The 19,135-nt window shown below is 37.4% G+C and overlaps 1 protein-coding gene across 1 annotated transcript in view; it reads right to left on the bottom strand.

The window, feature by feature from the left end:
* AP4E1 (adaptor-related protein complex 4, epsilon 1 subunit) overlaps positions 1-19,135 on the bottom strand; it is a 91,879-nt gene that overhangs the window by 11,737 nt on the left and 61,007 nt on the right. The window contains exons 15-17 of the mRNA XM_006895314.1: positions 13,246-13,360; positions 6,367-6,490; positions 2,195-2,453 (exon numbers count right to left, since the gene is read on the bottom strand). Of these exons, the coding sequence (XP_006895376.1) occupies positions 2,195-2,453; positions 6,367-6,490; positions 13,246-13,360 (498 nt within the window). The remainder of the gene's footprint in view (positions 1-2,194; positions 2,454-6,366; positions 6,491-13,245; positions 13,361-19,135) is intronic.

Genomic DNA, 19,135 nt, shown 5'->3' with positions numbered 1-19,135 from the left:
GATCTGAACCTGTCTTATTCTGTATCAATCTCAATAATACCTGACACACTCCGCCCTATTGTTGCATTCTCTTTTGTCAATCCACCTGGTTGAAGGTCTTCCTCTCCTTCGCTGACGTTTCACCTTTCCAAGCGTGATGTTCTTCTCCAAAGATTAACCTCTCCTAGCCACATGTCCAAAGTATGAGAGATGAAGAGCATTACCACGCTTGCCTCCAAGGAGCACTCTGGCTTCACCTTCTCTAAGATACTATCTGTCTGTTCTTTTGGCAGTCCATGAGAGATATTCAGTACTCTCCTCCAACAACACAAGCCAAAAGAATCCATTTTTCTTGTCTTCCTTATTCACTGTCCAGCTCTCAGCTGTAGAGCAAATGACTTAAAATAACACAGTCTGAAACAGGCACACTTTAGTCCTCCAACTAACATCATGGCTCCTCAATAATTTGGAGAGGTCCCTGACTACAGCCTTTCCCAGTGCAATACATCTCCTGATCTCCAGATTGTTGATACCAAGTGTATTGACTGTGGATCCAAGTAAGAAGATGTTGAAAGTTTCAATGTTTTCTCCTTCTATCTTGATGTTGCATATAGGTCCAGTGGTGAAATTTCTTTTTCTTGATGTTGAGATGCTACTATGTCTGATCTTTTGCAGCAAATGTTCCAAGTCCTCCTCATTTTCAGCAAGCAAGGTTGTGACATCTGCATAACACAGGTTACTGATGAGTCTCCTTCCAAACCTGATGGCACATTCTTCTTCTTAGAGTCCAGCTTCTCAAATAATTTGCTCAGCATATAAACTGAATAGGTATGGAGATAGGATACCACCCTGATACAAGGCTTTCTTAATTTGTTTTAGTCACAATTTCATTTCTTCTTAAACTGTAAGCAAGATGTAAATAAAATTTGTTGCTAAAAATATGTGCTTTTTCACTTTGCAATGTAGTATTGATAAATTTTAACAGCTTAATATATTTTGAGTGAATATAATTTACATAACCACTCTGTTATCTGATAACTAAAACTGAATCCTTTTGGCACTATTAAAAATAGCATTTCTAGCAGTACTTTTTTCCACAGACATATCAGTATCATATACTGTTGAAGATCATTCAAAAAACAGCTAGAAGAGAATAGAAATAGAGAATTGCAAGAAGTTCAAGAAGGATTTAGAAAAGGCCATGGTACCAAGGATATCATTGCTGCTGTCAGATGGACCCTGGCTGAAAGTAAAGAATACCAGAAGAATGTCTATTTAAGCTTTATTGACTATGTAAAGGCATTTGACTATGTGGATTATAACAAGCTGTGACTAACACTGAGAAGAATGGAAATTCCAGAGCACTTAATTGTTGTGTTCATGTGAAACCTATACATAGACCAGGAGGCTGCTGTGCTAACAAAACCAAGGGAACACTGTATGGTTTAAAATTAGAAATGGGGTGCATTAGGGTTGTATTCTCTCTCCATACCTATTCAATCTGTATGCTGAGCAAATTATTCAAGAACCTGGGCTCTTTGAAGAGGAATGTAGCATCAGGATCACAGGGAGACTCATCAATAACCTGCATTATGCAGATACAACCTTGCTTGCTGAAAGTGAGGAAGACTTGAAGCACTTGTTGCAGAGGATCAAAGAATACAGCCTTCACTATGGATTGCCTCTCAATGTCAAGAAGACAAAGATTCTTACCACTGGACCAATAGGCAGCATCATGAAGGATGGAGAGGAGATTGAAACTGTCAACAACGTCATCTTACTTGGATCCACAATTAACAACCTTGGTACCAACAGTCAGGAAATAAGATGCATGGCACTGGGAAAATCAGCAGTTAAGGATCTCTCCAAATTATTCAGGAGTAACGATTTCCGTTTAAAGACTAAAGTCTGTCTGATTTCAGCCTATAGTCTTTCCAATCACATGCTATGCATCTGAGAGCTGGACAATGAATACAAATGATAGAATAATTGGTATTGGGGGATATGTGTGTGTGTGTGTGTACACTAAGTCGACACATAGCTGATCCTCCCGCAGGTTTTCAGAGTCTGTAAATCTCAAAGGAGAAGACTGCCCATCTTTCTCCTGTATGTACAGATTACAGTCAAGATTTCTAATAGAAATCTTCTATAAAGGTTTTAAAATGTTTTCTTCTAAAAACGGGGTACAGATATTTTGATGAATATAACTACTTACCAAACTGATTGTACTTTCTGATCCTAGTCCAACAAATAATGATGATGCTAGTAGCTGCTTTTCTTTCTCCTCTTTGGATTGCTGTGTAAGTGCTTGCGGTTGATCCTTTTTTGTTCCAGTATGATCCACATTCTCCATTACACTTTCTTGAGGAATAGACTGAGCTTCAGCTTCATCACCCATGGCATTTTCCTTCTTAGGAAGATAGCCCTCTTTCCCCCACAATTTCTTGACACCATCCAGCTTCAAGCTGTTTGTCCTAAAGAGATTATTAAAAAAATCAAGTCATTTTAAATCTATTTTCTTGATCCATTTTTCAAAAGATATCACTGACTTTTAGAAACCACTTCTATGTTATATTCTAGATATCAGAAGCAAAACCAAGATTTCTTAGATTTTATAGTGACACAAACCTCACCTATTTCCCAAAACCCAAAGGATTTGAAGCACTGAAACTCTAGACTTAGCAAAATTCCAACCATTTAATTTTCACTTAACTGCCCTAAGACTGTACAAAAATAGAACTACTGTAAATCAGGATTTTTTTTTCTCCCACTGATTTTGTTTTTAAATTCTCATGAAGTAAAAACCAGAAATTACTTTTAAAGTTTCTTAGCCATCATCTTTCAATGACGGAATTAAACAAATACAAATGCGCTACAGAAAAAGCTTTTGAAAGCAAAACATTGTGCAAATGAATGCCTATGTACAAAATATGTACAAAATTACTTTCAATCATAAGTTTTTTATGTTACTCCTAGTTGCATTTCCCCCAAATATTCAAACATATTTTCATTTTTTAAAAATGGAATGAGCTTTGCTGTAGAAAAGTAAGATTTCAGGGAAAAGCTTAAGAGTTGGGAATTTTTAGTACCTAAATTGAAGAATTAAGATAATGATTAAGAGTCAGATGTCCAGTCCAGGAAGCCTATGACGAAGTTTTTAATCGGCAAAAAAAATCCAGGGCTAAGTTAGAATCTGAACTCAGTGTTTTCCTAAAAGTTATAGTGGTGACTCTGGAGTGACTAATATAACCATGGTGCAGGATGAAACAACTAAAGACTGATTCTATTGTTTTTATATAAGAATTATGTGTCCTTGGCACTTGGTTCATTTTAAGAATCCTCCATCATGGTCAAAATTAATATTTTAAAATTCTGTACAAGATGGTAAATAAATCTACAAGGGATATTCAGAAATATTTGTATTGAGTATTATTTGTGTCTGATTTTCTACAGTAAACAAGAAACAAGCTGAAAACTCCAGGTAATTGGGCTTCATAAGTAAAGAACTAATGAAATCAACTACTTAAGTGGCTTAAGAAAAATCTTACTGTTAAAAATGAACATCCTTATAAAAACAAAACAAACAAAATACCCAAAGGAATGTCCTAAAGGTCCTTTTTTACAAAGTGAATTTTACTGCTAAGTGCTCCCTTACAAACACCTTCATTCTCCCGTTATTCCTAGAATAAAAAATCAGTTTTAAAATTTTTAAGTTAAAAGGTAAGCAACAACTGCAAAATCCTGTTATTTCATAAACTAGGAAAAAAAACTAGGGAGCCAGGAAATCTCTGTCTATGTGATTTACCACCTTGGAAATCCAATGGAGGGTCAGCTATGGGTCGACTCCAACTTGATGACAAGAAAGACATATAATACATGGTTTTATGCATCTTTCTACTGATTTCAGTCAGTCCTCTCAATCACAGATGTACACTCTGACCAGGAAACTTTCAAAGGATTAGACGTGTAATTTAAAAGTAAACTCCCAGCTTTGCCAAATGTCATTTCTGGACAGTCACGCAGAATATACATCATTTACAAGCACATACAAGGAAGACCGTAAATGAGCTAGGGTGACACAGTGGTGGAAAAGAAAAAAAAATGGGCTCAAATCTAATAGTAATTGTGAGGATGACACAGGGCTGGGAATTCTCTAGTACACAGAATAACAATGAGTAGGAACCAGGCCCCCAGATACTCAAGTTTAGTACTAAAACAGCAGTGCCGTCACCGTATCTGCTCCCAATGCTAAGAATACCAAAATTAAAAGCCTGGGAAAGAAAATGTCCATGTCAAACAGAGAAGAAAGAGAGGGCAAATCATTTAGTTCAGTGTATCATTCTACCTTATTAATAACCTGTTTGTGTCATACTAATAAATACTTCATCACCTCAATTGGAGATTTGACACTAAAAAGGATGAATATAAAATACTTCACACTTCACCAAAGAAGACATTCAGATGGCCAGCAAACACATGAAGAAATGTTCAAAATCCCTAGCTCTAAGAGAGATGCAAAACAAAACAACTATGAGATATCCTCTCACCCCAGTCAGAATAGCAAAATTTAACAGAACAGAAAGCAACATATGCTGGCGAGGTTATGGAGAAAATAGAACCTTTATTCACTTTTAGTGGAAGTGTAAAATGGTGCAACCACTATGGAAGGCAGTATGGCGCTTTCTTAAAAAGTTGCAAATAGAAATACCATTTGACCCAGCAATTCCACTACTGGGAACATGCCCCAAAGAAACCATACCCCATACCCGCCACCCAAGCAGATGTATACACACCCATGTTCATTGTGGCTTCGTTCACAATAGCAAGGAGTTGGAAACAACCTAAGTGCTCATCAACAAACGAATGGATAGAGAAGCTGGGGTATTGTCACACAATAGAATACTATGCTGCACTGAAAAACAAGGACCTCATGCAATATTGTTCAAAATGAGTGACCCTGGGGGACATTATGCTGAGTGAAATATCTCAGTTACAAAAGGACTTATATTGCATAGTACCATTGTTGTAAAATGGGACTAACATTAGGGTTGGGGGGGAGAATGAGAAAGATGGGATAAATTATTCATAAAAGAAAAATACTTAAAACATTGCTAAAGTTTGGTATATGTTGTTTTGATTTCTTTTTTTCATTTTATTTGAGTAAAAGTTTATAAATCATATTGTATTTTAATTGAAAAGTTTATTTTTATAACACTAATGATAGCTGAATAATATAATTAATTACACTGCCTAATCAAACCCTTTGACATTTTCTTTAAAATAAGGTTCTGGGAGCCCTAGTGGCCTACAGGTAAGAAACTGCACTGCAATCCGAAAGGCACATGGTTCAAATCCACCAGCTCTTCCACAGGAAAATGGGCAATCTCCTCCTGTGCGATCAACTGCCTCTAAAAACTTGTTGGAGGGTCAGCCATGGGTTGGTTCTGACTTGATGGAACTCAACAACAATAATGCAAAGAATAGGTAATAAAATAAGGTTTGTCAGAGACAAGAAAGACAGCTTCCCTACTTACCTGTCACATTAGGATATTGAATAAAATTATTCAGACTGATCACTAATATTATTCGGAAAATAGAAGTTCTGACTAGCAGTAATGATGATGATGGCAATATTGATAATTATCAACTAAGAATAATTATTAATAGTATCACTTACCTTTAAACACTTACCATATACTGGGCATTTTACATAACTATAATTTTAAAAATTTAATTTGTTTTTAAAAGTACTGAATATTACTTCCAAAACCAAAATCTATCTTCAATGAATGAAAATGTAGATCCATGTAAGACACTTATCATGGTAGATTAAAGAAGCTATTAGTTATTTTAAGATAAGTATATAGCTTCCTAGGTGAAGGCAGTTACCTTATGCTCATTTTATCTAATCTGGCTACATTCCCATGAAATAGTTCTAAGTATTAATAGAAGAACAATATAGATGAGGAGGACTACAGAATGATATGCTGGATGATATTATTACTATGCTCAAAGTTTGTACACATGACTTAGTTCACAGGGAGCTGCCTGCTATCCCAAATGTGGCATCTCTAAAGAGGTTCAGATCTACTGGTGGCTCTTCAGGAGGAAGATGGGCAATCTTCTTTAGGGCAATTTATAGCTTCCGAAAGCTTGCTGTAGTCAGTCACAAATTTGTTCTGACTTTTTTTTTAAGTCATTACATTAAAATACATCATCACAAATGTGGCTTGTCCACTGAAAATTAATGGAAGACCACTGAAAAATACCCTCTTTAGACTCACCTTAAAATAAGCAAATAATAAGGGTGACAACAATGATAATGATATAAAGCAGAAGGCAAATGCCAAAAGCTATTTAAGCATACATATTAAGGAAGGAACTTACTCTTTCAGACCAGTCTCAGCACTATTTCCAGATATATCTGAACCAAGAGAAATGCCAGCAGGAGACTGTCGTCCAGTGAAACCAGATGAAGAAAAGGAGATTCCATATGGTTCAAAATTGAGAACTATAATTTTAAAACAAAACAGAAGTTCACATTTAAAGTAAAGCAAAAAATAAGAGGATTGGTAAGACAAAACTCATAGAAGTTAATTAAGACTAGAGGTAGCTGGAAAAGATCTAATCAAATTTTAAGAGTACAAGAATCATAGGGTTAAAAACAAGATCCTGTCTTAAGAGTATATAAGTGCAATTAATAGATAAGTTACAACAGGTACATACAGTTCGTATTTAGTCTTCTTTTATTTACTGTAAATACGAAGGCCTGGTGGTCTAGTGGTAAGGAGTTATGCAGCCAAACCAAAGGCATGAGATTTGAATTCACCAGCTGCTCCATGGGAGAAGGAAGGAACATCGCCTCCCTGTGCGATTAACTGCCTCTGAAAACCCACAGGAGGGTCACCTATGGATTGGTTCTGAATCTACAGTAAACAACAAATAATCTTACACTACAAGGTATCTGAATATAAGCTGTCCTTCATATACTGACACAGTTACTGGGGCAATGGTGTGTCGGAATCAGTGAGACTGGCTCAGGACAGGGCAGGCTTCATAGCTGTTATACATAGATAGGATCACTATGGGTCATAGGTAACTGGATGGCACATAACAACAACAAACATATATGTCTTTTCATCTTCATGAGAAGTAAAAAGAGAAAGTTAAATTAGGAAAGAGACCTGATGGATTGTGTGTATTGAAAAACTTGCTCACATTCAAAAATGTTCAGTGAGCTATGAATGACAAGATGACCAAATTTTCACTTAAAAAACTCTCAGGGAATTTTCTGGAGTATGAACTAATGGAGCCCTAATGAGAAACTTTTTTTTACTTCTTTGAAACCGTACACTTCAAATTCTATCAGAATCAGAAAAATTCATGTTGTAGTGAAACTGATGTCTACCTCAGTTTCCATTCTCCCTTCCTAAGTAACAGAATCAATCCTCAGAAACAAACTAATTCTAGAGCTCTCTGCAGTGTTAACTGAGTTCTGGTCAATGAAATCATGCACAAGTTTTGTGAGCAACTTCTGGGAGAAATCGTACTAGAAAACTTCTTCCATTTCCCTCTTTCCCCTTCCTGTTTTCCAGACGCCAGCATGACTGCCAGATGCAAGCAGCCATTTGGAACATGAAATGACACACCAAAGATGCCAACAAGAAGAGAATGGAGTCTGGATTTTTTAAATAATCATAAAGTTGTCATCAACTTTAGGCTGCATACTTCTGAATTTCTTTAATGAGTGAGAAGAATCACTTTTTATTTTGTTTAGGACACTACTTCATTTTTTAATTTGCTCAAAAAAAAGAGTCAAAATTCATGGCTGCCAAGACAGATTCGCAGCTTGGTTTTTCAGAGGCTGTGAATCACACAGGAGACAGCCCACCTTTCTCCTGCAGAGGCACGGATAGATAGATTCAAACCACTAGAGGTGCCACCTGTGAGTTAGAAACACAACCCCCCACAGACTACACCACCAGAGATCCTCATCCAAACGCAGATGAGCCTGATCTTACTGGCACATCTGGGACGTCTAGATTATAATACAAAGGATATTATAAAAAGTGTCTTCTATAACATAAATGTAAGCTTTTGTAACTATTATCAAAGAAGAGAAGTGGTAGAGAACCTGAAATTAGAGTGGTTTATATCTAAAAGAAAAAGTTCTTATCTTTAAAACATTTGAAGATAATAGTAAACTCAATAAAAATAAATCTGCAACTGAAACCATATCTAGCTCAACTACAAATAAGACTGATCAAGTCACCCACTCTAACAACCTGACAGAAAAAAGGGAGGATCCCTTTCTGGACATGAGTACCATTCATGTCAGGCTCTCATGTTTTTTTTCGTACAAATATTTCAGCATACAATTAAAACAAACAAGACATATGGAAAAGTGAGAAAATGTGACCCACAGTCATAGGGAGGAATCATCGTCATCTTTATCTTTTCATTGCCTTTTAAGTCATAAACTGAGCTTCCATTGGGTTTACAAAGCTGTAAATCGTGTAAGAGGAGACTTTCTCCTCTGGAGTCACTGGGAGTTCAAAGTACCAGAAAGCTGCCACCTCTGGGTTTAGCAGCACAGCTTCCTGTGAGCTGCCCTGCCAAAGCACCCTACATGAGGTGAAATGGTATAATGGATTCGTACAGAATGCAGATAATGGGATTATCATGAAGTTTAACATTTTATTCCTGATAAAAGTGGTGATACTGGAAAGGATGGAAAGCATGCATACAGAGATCAGATACTTTTCCAAACAGAAAAAAAAAGCTCTATAAAAAAAAAACCTCACCAAAACTCAACCATGAGAAATACTGGAATGAGAATGTTAGAATTTAAAAGTAAGTATGACTTTAAAAATGACTTTGTTAGATTGACCTACTGGGGATGAACCAGAGGACAGGATCAGGGAATGTGAAGACAGGTCAACAGAAACTGTCCATGCAAAAGCGCAAATGGTGGGGGGCAGGGATGGCAATCAGGAAAAAAGAAAAGTTACAGAACAACTAAGGTCTATGAAACAATCTCAAAAAGTCTGCCATGTAAATGGAATGAGACAGGAAGGAGAGAATCCAACAGAAAAAGTATATAAGGAAATGAGGACCAAGAATAAGTAAACTCTGATGGAAGATCCTGTCAGGAGGGCAGTCCATCACGGCCCTAGGACTCTCATTCGGACCTAATCAGAATGTTCCCTGATAGTGGAGGCTCAGAAGCAAACTACTTTTTGTTCCAAATTCATCTATCTTCTTCCTCTTTTGTACACAGAGTGAACTATTCTTATTCTGTTCATGAGTGTATGCCACATGGCTCCTGGCTCACCTTAGAGTGTCTGTTTCTATGTCTGTTATATGCAAGGAGGGAATATGGTCTTTCAAATGCAACACAGAAGAAAGGTGTGTGCAGACCACCAGCTCTATATTGGTTCGAGGTGACAGTTATTGGCCACGGAGGATTGATGTCAACCACTGAAGCTGGCTTTTCCCTGTCTGTGTGAGTAAAGCACTGTTCTATCCAGTTAAAAAAAGGGGAGGAGGGGGAGAAAAAAATCACTGGCTCCAGAGCTATACTCTCAACAAATATATTCCACTATATATTCCCTCCAAAGGATACTGTACTGAATCCAGAGTATAAATTAAATGCTTGTTTGTTGGTTGAAGGAATAATACAGAAATCGGTATGTAGTAAAAATAAATTGGAGAAAAGAGTTCATAATATAAATCAGCTGTTAACTAGGTATATTAAACATTGATTTCTTCATCATTAAGGTGATAGGTCTGGACTACAAAAAAGGAGCAAAAAGGGGGCATGATTTTTAAAAGCTTTCCTATTTATAATCAAGTTTGGGAACCATTTGTCTAAGGCTTTTTTCAGCTAGAATATTCCCTCATTCAATTTTCTCAATCTCATTTAGCCTTTTACACACTGCTGACCTTCCTTTAATACCTTCCGGTGGCAGTGTGTTACAAGCTGAAAGGTCAGCAGTTTTCATTCGCCAGCTGCTCTATGGGAGAAAGGAGTAGTAGTGTGATTCTGTTAAAAGCTACAGCCTTGGGCAAAAGACACAGAATTTTCACAGAGGAAGATATTCGAATGGCAAAAAGACACGTGAAGAAGTGTTTCAAAACACTGACAATAAGAGAGAGGCAAATCAAAACCACAATCAAGTATCATCTCACTCCAGTAACTGTGGCAAAGTTTAACAGGGCAGCAAGTAATAGACATTGGAGAGGATGTGGTGAGAAAGGAAATCTTATACATTGTTGTGGGGTTGTAAAATGGTGCACCCATTCTGGAAAGCAATTTGGCACTTCCTCATAAAGCTGAACATAGAAATTCCATATGACCCAGCTATTCTACTACTTGGAATATACCCTGAGAATATGAGAACTGAGGTATAGACTGAGATTTGTACACCAATGTTCATAGCAGCACATGGAAACAGCCCAAATGTCCAACCACAAATGAATGAATTGAGAAATTATGGTACATTCACACAGTGGAATACTATGCAGCATGCAGGAGCAATAACTGTAAATTATTACCTAACTTGGGAGGGACTGGAGAGCATTATGCGGAATGAACTTAGTCCCACAAGAATAAACATTATATAAAACCATTATTGTAGAATGAGTATAAGGATCCAGGAAGGGTGAGAGAGGCTGGAAGCAGAGGGATGTGGATGTACAGGGGGAAGAGGGGATTAATCATTGGGTTGTACAATTTGATGGGGGGGTGGTGAGGGAAATGGAAAGAATTTGTTTGAATTTGTATTAAAATTTTGTAAAGAAACTAGTGTGGGGGGAAAGCCTACAGCCTTGGAAACCTGATGGAGGGTCAAAATCAACTGCAAGGCATTAGGGTTTGGGTTTGGGTCTTGGCTGTAGCCATGCAGTCTCTGCATTAACATTTCCAGTAACAATCACAATAGTAAATAGCTCAAGTTATAGACTGTTGTTGTTGACATTGCTGGGTACCACAGAGTCTGAACTGACCCACAGCCAAACTTCCAGCGGGTTTTCAGAGGCAGTTATCTCACGGGAGGAGATTGCCCATCCTTCTTCCGAGGAGCAGCTGGTGGCCTCGAACCACGTACCCTCGGGATTTCAGTGCCACTTCTTACCACAATTTTACTTTGTTTTTCTTTACTTCTTGTTGTGTACTGTCGAGTCAGAACCGACCCAGAGCTGACTGTCCGGTGGGTTTTCAAAGACAGTTAACTGCATGGGATGAGAGTGCCCATCATTGTCTCATGGAGCTGCTGGAGGATTTGAACCATATGTACCTACAAGATTGCAGTGCAGCTTCTTGCCACTAGGCCACAGGTGCTCCCTTTTTCTTTACTATATATCATATAAGAAAATAAGGAAACTGATTGCTCTTTGAGAGAAAACTGAAGTTTCCATGTTATTAGTATGCCTGTGTTAAATAACGTATCAGAAGTCTTAATAAATCTAATGTTTCTATCTATAAAAAGATAGCATCAAACTGATCATGAGCATTCATAACATTTTTGGTCTCATTTTAAGATCAACGTTTTGTTGTACCACAGAAAAATAGAAACTGGTTGTCATGGAGTTGATTTTGACTCATGGAGATCCACCTGCATCTTAGTAGAACTGGGACACACAGGGTTTTCAAGAGCTGATTTTTCAGACGTGTATCAGATCTTTTTTTTACCAAGCTGCTGCTGGTTGGACTCCAAATATCAACTTCTAGTTAGCACATTAACCATTTGTACAACCCAGAAAGAGAGAAAACCTTTTAACATTTAACTGTATTACAATACAGTCTGACCTCCTAAAGAGATTATTGTCTAGTTACGGTGGTTAGATGCTTCCAACTCATAGTAACCTATGTACAATGGAATAAAACTCTACTTGATCCGGTGTCACGATCACATTCTCTGCTGAGCTGTCATGTGTCAGTCCATCTCATTGAGGGGTCTTCTTTTTCACTGAATGAATGTATGCAACCTCTTCTCATTTTGAGATGTGCCACACCAGTAAAGGAAGGTTCTTCACTGGCTGAAAGGTTTATTCTGCCTACATCGTTAAACCAGACGCTACTCTGAGGTGGCAGTTCTACCCTCATCATATTCTGAGTGACTTTCCACCTGAGGGCCTCACGTTGGGGCACTCTCTAGGACACTATTCCTCTGCTATCACATGGCTGTAAAGTGTACAGAAGGAGACTGCCCATCTTCCTCCCTCAGAGCCACTGGTGGATCTGGAACACTAGAGAGGTGCTGCCTTTAGGCTATCAGCACAACTGCTTATAGACTATGCCACTGCTGCCAATCTTTGAAGCTGCGATGCAGCTTCTTTACTACTAGGGCACCAGAGCTCCCCTAAAGATAGAGCAGAGGTGAGGCAGAGGTGTATTTACTAGTCTCCCTTTATTTATATTCATATTTGTCAATATCTCAATAATCTACCCGTTGTCAAATTCATGCTAACAATCTCTTTCTGACAGACTACATTTCTTAGATGTAGTTATTTTTCCCTTTCTTAGCTTCATTGTTTTTAACTTCACTGACCAGGTATTTTATTGAGGATAGGATCTAAACATATGTAAGAAATGAAACTCACTAGCAACCATGATTTCTTCTAAAACGTTCCGGTCCTTCACAACAATGACCAATATAATACCATCTTCAAATTCTTTCAAAATCTCAGTATGACTTTAATCATAGCTCTGGTATATATGTATTTATCTATCTGGTGTGTCCATACTTGTGACTTTAGAAAACCTCTAAATTAACTTTTTATTCCCTTCTTGTTGTTGTTGTTGATTCCCTTCAAGTCGAGCATGACTCATAGTGACCCTATGAACAAAAGGCCTGAAGCCTTTCTATAACTACTGACATTTACCAAAGTTCATAGAGTTTCCGGAGGCATGTTGTTTAGGAAGTTGATGCCACTCCTGTTTCTAACTTTATTGCCCCTAGGTATCTAAAAATGCAGGCAGGGCAAACAAATCACAAACATATTTTTTTAAAGACTTAAATTGAAAAGATTTTTAAAATTATTATCCTCAGTTGTTTATTTATGTGATTATAATACCAATTACACAAAAAATTATGTCATCACAATCTAGTTTACGATAAATCATGATTACATTTTCATACTGGTGATGGCTGCAAAATATGATTAGTATAATTGATGTCATTAAATTATCTAAATGAAAACTGTTAATTGCCAAACGTGTTAAACACACACACACACATATTACATTAAATGGGAAAAAATTACCCTTTTCCTGAGAAAGCTTTTCCTCCTGGCGTTGGTGATGAGGTTTGTAAGGTGCAGCCCCTTGACTGAGTCCTTCGGCCACAAAACCATCCAGAAAAGATAACGAAGCATCTACCTGTATTAAAGCAAAGCAAAGATTAAGAATAAAATATACATAAAAATATATATTATACATATACACACACACACACACACACACACACACACACTCTCTCTCTCTCTCTCTGTCGAGTTGGAACTGACCTACAGGTCAACTCTCCAGCGGGCTTTTAGAGACAGTAAATTGCACGGGAGAAGGCTGCCTATCCTTCTCCGGGAAAAAAAAAAATAAAACACACACACACAAACACTCTCTCACACACACTCTCTCTCTCTTAAAAAGTAAAGGACCTATACCCAAATATTTTAGTCTACATATCCTAAAACTAGATATACTTTAAGAGAAAAATGGAAACTTGAGTTTGAAAAGTGCTACTAAAGTCTTTAGCTTTCTAAAACATCTATAATCACAATTATCAATTAAGAATCTAATGATAAAAGTAATTTTCAGTTGTTAAATTTTCCAACATTACAGAACAAATTTTTAAGTAACCAGTACTTTAGGGTATGTTAGGCCCTATGACTGAAACAAAGGAAGACAAAGTTTCTACTCTCCAAAGACTAGGAGCCTACTGTTGTTGTTGTTGTTGTTGCTAGGTGCTGTTGAGTCGGCCCTATAAACAACCGATCTGAACACTGTCCTATCCCGTGCCATCCTCACAATCTGACACACTCAAACCCATTGCAGCAGTGACTGTGTCAATCTACTTGATTGAGGGTCTTCCTCTCCTTTGTTGCCTTTCACCTTTCCAAGCATGATACCCCTCTCCAAGGAATAACCTCTCCTAGCAACATACCTAGCAACATGTATGTAATACGAAGCTTCATCATCTCTGCCTCCATGGAGCACTCTGGCTGCCCCTTCTCCAAGACATATCTGTTTTGTTCATTTAGCAGTTCCTGGGATCTTCAGCACTCTTCCCCAAAACCATATTTCAAAGGTATCCTTAGTCATTATCCAGCTCTCAAATGAAGAGACTGAAAAGACCATGGCTTGAATATGGTGCACCTTTGTCCTCAAACTAACATCATTACTCCTCAATAATTTGGAGAGGTTCCTGACTGCAGACTTTGCCACTGCAATTTCTCTCCTGACTGCTGATACCAAGTGTACTGACTGTGGGTCCACATGAGATGAAATTGTTAAGAGTCTCAATCTTTTCTCTCTGTCCATCATGATGTTGTCTATGGGTGCAATGGTAAGGAATTTTGTTTTCTTGGTGTTGCAATGCAATCCATATTGAAGGCTACAGTACTTAACCTTCTGCAGCAAGTGCTTCAAGTCCTCCTCATTTTCAGGAGGAAAGGTGGTGTTATCCATGTAACAAAGGTTTTTGATGAGTCTTCCTCTACATTTTTCTTCCTAGAGTCCAGCTTCTCAAATAATTTGCTCAGCATACAGATTAAAAAGAAATGAAGAAAGGATACAATCCAGACACACACCTTTCCTAATTCTAAACCCTGCAGTAATTTTTGTTCTGTTTGCACAAGAATTTCTTGGTCTAGGTATAGGTTTTGCACAAGCACAATCAAGTGTTCTATAACTCCCATTCTTCTAAACGTTATTCATAATTTGTTACGACCCATGCAGTCAAATGTCTTTGCATACTTAATAAAGCACAAATAGACATAGTACTTTGTGGACCTGTAGTTTTCTTCAGCTTCAATTTGAACCTGCACATGTCTAAATGATGGCTTGTTCCACAGTTAGTACCTGGTCTAATTTCAACTGCTAATATTGAGCTTCTCCAAGGAATTTCTTCAACAAATGTAGACAATCTGATTCTTACGCAGTCCATATGGTGAGGCTCAGGTGTAAAATCACTGATTTTGTGCTGTTCTTTTAAAAAAAGGTATTTGTAAAGAATAAATCATTGAATGTACAAAATACAATCATTCTCTTTCCAGCCTCATTTCTGTCACCAAGTCCAGACTTTCCACCTACCCTTCCTTTGTCATTGTTTCCAACTTCTGTATTCTAATCATTAATTATCATCAATACATCTTGATTGCAAGTTTGGTCAATTTTGGACTTCAAAATTTATTAAAAACTTCAATTTCCACCTCTTTAGCTTTAGCTCTAGAAGCACAGATTTTAATAATAGTATTAACCGGTCTTCCTTGTATGTGTATGGATAATATCCTTTCACTCACAACACTGTACTTCAGGATAGAAGTTAAAATTTGTCTTAACATGAATGCAATACCATTCTCACTGTGTCTAGGTCACACTAATGTACATAATATGAAGTACAGTAGCTTTATTAGCTTTCTACAGCTTAAACTAGAATTAGCAGAGCTGTTTTTTTCTACAGATCCCAGGAAAGAATCTGATCCTTATCTCTTGCTGATTCTGCGGGTCAGCTTTACTTGACTTATGTGGCCACATTTATTCCAATTTCTGCTTTTTATCACTTTGCCTTCCTTGAACGTCTACCTCCCTTAGTAATTATATCACATTTACCTGGATAACCTAAAATAATCACAGATCTTCAATTTAAGCACACCAAAAAAGTCCTTTATCACATAAGGCAACATATTTACAGATTCCAAGAATGAGGAATACCAGTGGACGGGGAAGCATTATTCAACCTAAAACACCATCTTTGATTTAATTATGCTGTTTAGCTTTTATCTAAATTTTTTTTCACATAAGAGTTACAGATAACAAAGGTAATAGTATTACATACATAATCCTCCATTAACAGTAACAGCAAGCACCTGTCTATAAATGAATACACAGGAAGGCAGGCAGACCAACAGAAGCAGGTGAAAGGAACACCATCAATGGCAATACCTCGATTTGGTAGATGATATTCTTACATGTTTACCTATATATGTTATAAATGCATCTATGTATATAGCAAACGGGGGGAAAGTGAAATCTATTTGGTCATCATAAACAAGCTCAAGTCTCATAGTTTCAGGAACAGCAAAGTCAACTGCAAATGAAAGTCAATCATAATCATAGTACACAAAGATACTGCTTTACATCCTGCTTTGGTAAGCAGAACTAGCATGTTAAAACCTTGTAAACAGGCATTTAAGGTGCCACATACAGATTTTTCTCAGTCTAGAACAAAAGAGTTGCAAAGAAAAACTCCAAAGATGCATGGAAACAGTTCAAAGTACGAAGGGACCACTCTCACTTCAACTTTTACAACCCCAACACCAAAAACTAGATGATGGCCAGCTACCACTGCTAACTGCTCTGAAAGGAAACACAATAGAAGATGCTGAATAGCTGGCATTGTTAGATGCCATCGTATTGACTAAAACTCACAGTGGCCCCATCAACTACAGATCAAAACTCTGCCCTACCTGTGCCATCCTCAAGATCTCGGACATGCTCAAGCTCACAGGTGCAGTTATTATGACAATTCTTGTCAAGGGTCTTCCTCTCTTTCACTGTCTTAACTTTTGCTATCATGACATCTTTTACCAAAGACTTATATCTGCTGGTGACATGCCCAAAATATGTGAGACAATGTTCTACCATCTCTAAGGAGGACTCCAGTTGTACTTTCTCAAAGACAGGTTTGTTTGTTCTTTTGGAATATTCAATCTTCTTCTCCAACATCACAATTAAAAGGTATCAGTTCTCTTTCTGTCATCCTTACTCACTGTCCAAATTTCAGATACATATGAAGTAACTGAAAATATCATGGCTTGCATTAGGCACTTCAGTCTTTAAACTGATATTCTTGCTTTTTAGCACTTTAAAAAGGTCCTTGCCCATATGCCCAAAGCAACACATCTGATTTCCTGACTGCTGCTTTCATAGATGTTGATTGTGAATTCAAGTAAAATGAAATTGTAGACAACTTCAATCTTTTCTCCACCTCTCATGATGTTGCTCATCAGTCCAGTGGGGAAGATTTGTTTTCTTAATACTGAGATATAATACTGAAAGCTGTCATCTTTGATCTTAATACTGAGATATAATACTGAAAGCTGTCATCTTTGACGTTCTTCAGTCAAGTGCTTCAAATCTTCTTTATTTTCACAAGGAATGTTGTCTGCATAACGCAGATTGTGGGTGAGTCTTCCTCTGATCCACATAGCACATTCTTCTTCATAGAATCCAGTTTTCTCAATGATTTGCTCAACATACAAAGTATGGAGAAATTATACAACCCTGCCACAGCTTTCCAGATTTGAAAGTATGCCGTTCCCTTGTACTGTTTGAAAGACTGCTTCTTCATTTATACAGGTTTCACATGAGCACAATGAAGTGTTCTGGAATTCCCATTCTGCTCAATGTTACTGATAATTTATTATGATCCATATAGTCAAAACATCCTTCTCTGCTTTTAGCCAAGATCCATTTGACATCTGTTAACCCTCTTTATGAAATAATAACCCTCTGGAACGTCTCGCAGTTCCCTGTCAATGTACCATTACAGTTTATTTTTTTAATTTTCAGCAAGATTGTACTTGTGTTCAAGAATGACCACACTCTGTTGGATCATCAGTTTTTGGGAGGAGAACAAATATGGCTCTTTTCCAGTCAATAAGCCAAGTAGCTGTCTCCACATTTCTTGGTATAGACCAAAGAGCACACCCAAGGCTCTGTTACTGTTGTGTACCGTCAAGTCAGGATTGACCCACAGCTGACCCTCCAACAGGTTTTCAAGGTGATTAATTGCATGGAAAAAGACTGCCCATCCTTCTCCTGCACAGCAGCTGGTGGCCTTGAACCATGTGTCTTTGAGAATGCAGTGCAGCTTCTTGCCACTAAACCACCAGAGCTCTCTTGACCTTTATCAACTAATATTCCATCAGTTCTTGGGGCCTTATTTTTTGCCTTCAGTGCAGCCTGAACTTGTTCTTTTTTTACCGTTGGTTCTTTATCATATGCTACTGAAATGTTTCAGTGTTGATCCTTTTTTTGTACAGTAACTGTTTATTCCTTTCCTCTTCTCTTGATGTTTTCTGTCATTCAAGATTTTGTCCATAAAATCCTTCAGTATTACAACACAAGGCTTGAATTGGTTTTCCAGTTCTTTCAGCTTATGAAATGCTGAGTGTGTTACTCCTATTTGGTTATCTAATGCCTGCTCTTTGTACATTTCTAAATAATACTTTGCTTTGTCTTCTTGAGCTTCTCTTTGAAATCTTTTCAGCTCTCTGATTTCTTCATGTCTTTATTTTGGTTTCTCTACACTGAAGAACAAGTTTCAGAGTTTCTCCTGACAGTCATTTTCCTCTTTCCTTCCCTGTGTTTTTAATAACCATGCTTTCTTTATTTACCATGTCTTTGATGTCATTCCACAATTGATCCAGTCTTTGATCCTTAGTGCTTAATGCATAGGATCTACTCCTGAGATGATTTTTTAATTCAGGTGAGATAAACTCAAGGTTGCATTGTTCTTACAGGCTTGCTTTCATTCAGTATAAACTGGAATTTGCATATGAGTAATTTATGTTCTCTCACAGTTAGCCTTTCACCTTGTTCTGAGTGATGACTATGAGTTTCTCCACTATCTTCTTCCACAGGTGGAGAGAATATGATTCTTGTGTAGTTCACTTGCGGTCCATGTGCATAGCTGTAATCTACGTTCTTTTAAAAAGGCTTTTAACATTAATGAATCATTGATTGTAGAAAATTCCATCTTGGGATTTCTATCACCAAACCTGTATTTTCCAACTACAGTTCTTTGTTTCCAACTTTTGTATTCCAATCATTCCAATTATGAATACTTCCTGGTTACATTTTTTTATTAAATTCAGACTGAAAGTCAGTGTTACCTGACATTTTTCAATGTCAATCAGTTCTTTTGGGTCGAAT

Source organism: Elephantulus edwardii, unplaced genomic scaffold, assembly GCF_000299155.1.
Source record: "Elephantulus edwardii isolate Elephantulus edwardi_28Jun2011 unplaced genomic scaffold, EleEdw1.0 scaffold00164, whole genome shotgun sequence".
NCBI lineage: Eukaryota > Metazoa > Chordata > Mammalia > Macroscelidea > Macroscelididae > Elephantulus > Elephantulus edwardii.
The sequence above is the reverse complement of the archived record's forward strand: the minus strand, read 5'-3'. Positions and strand labels throughout refer to the sequence as shown.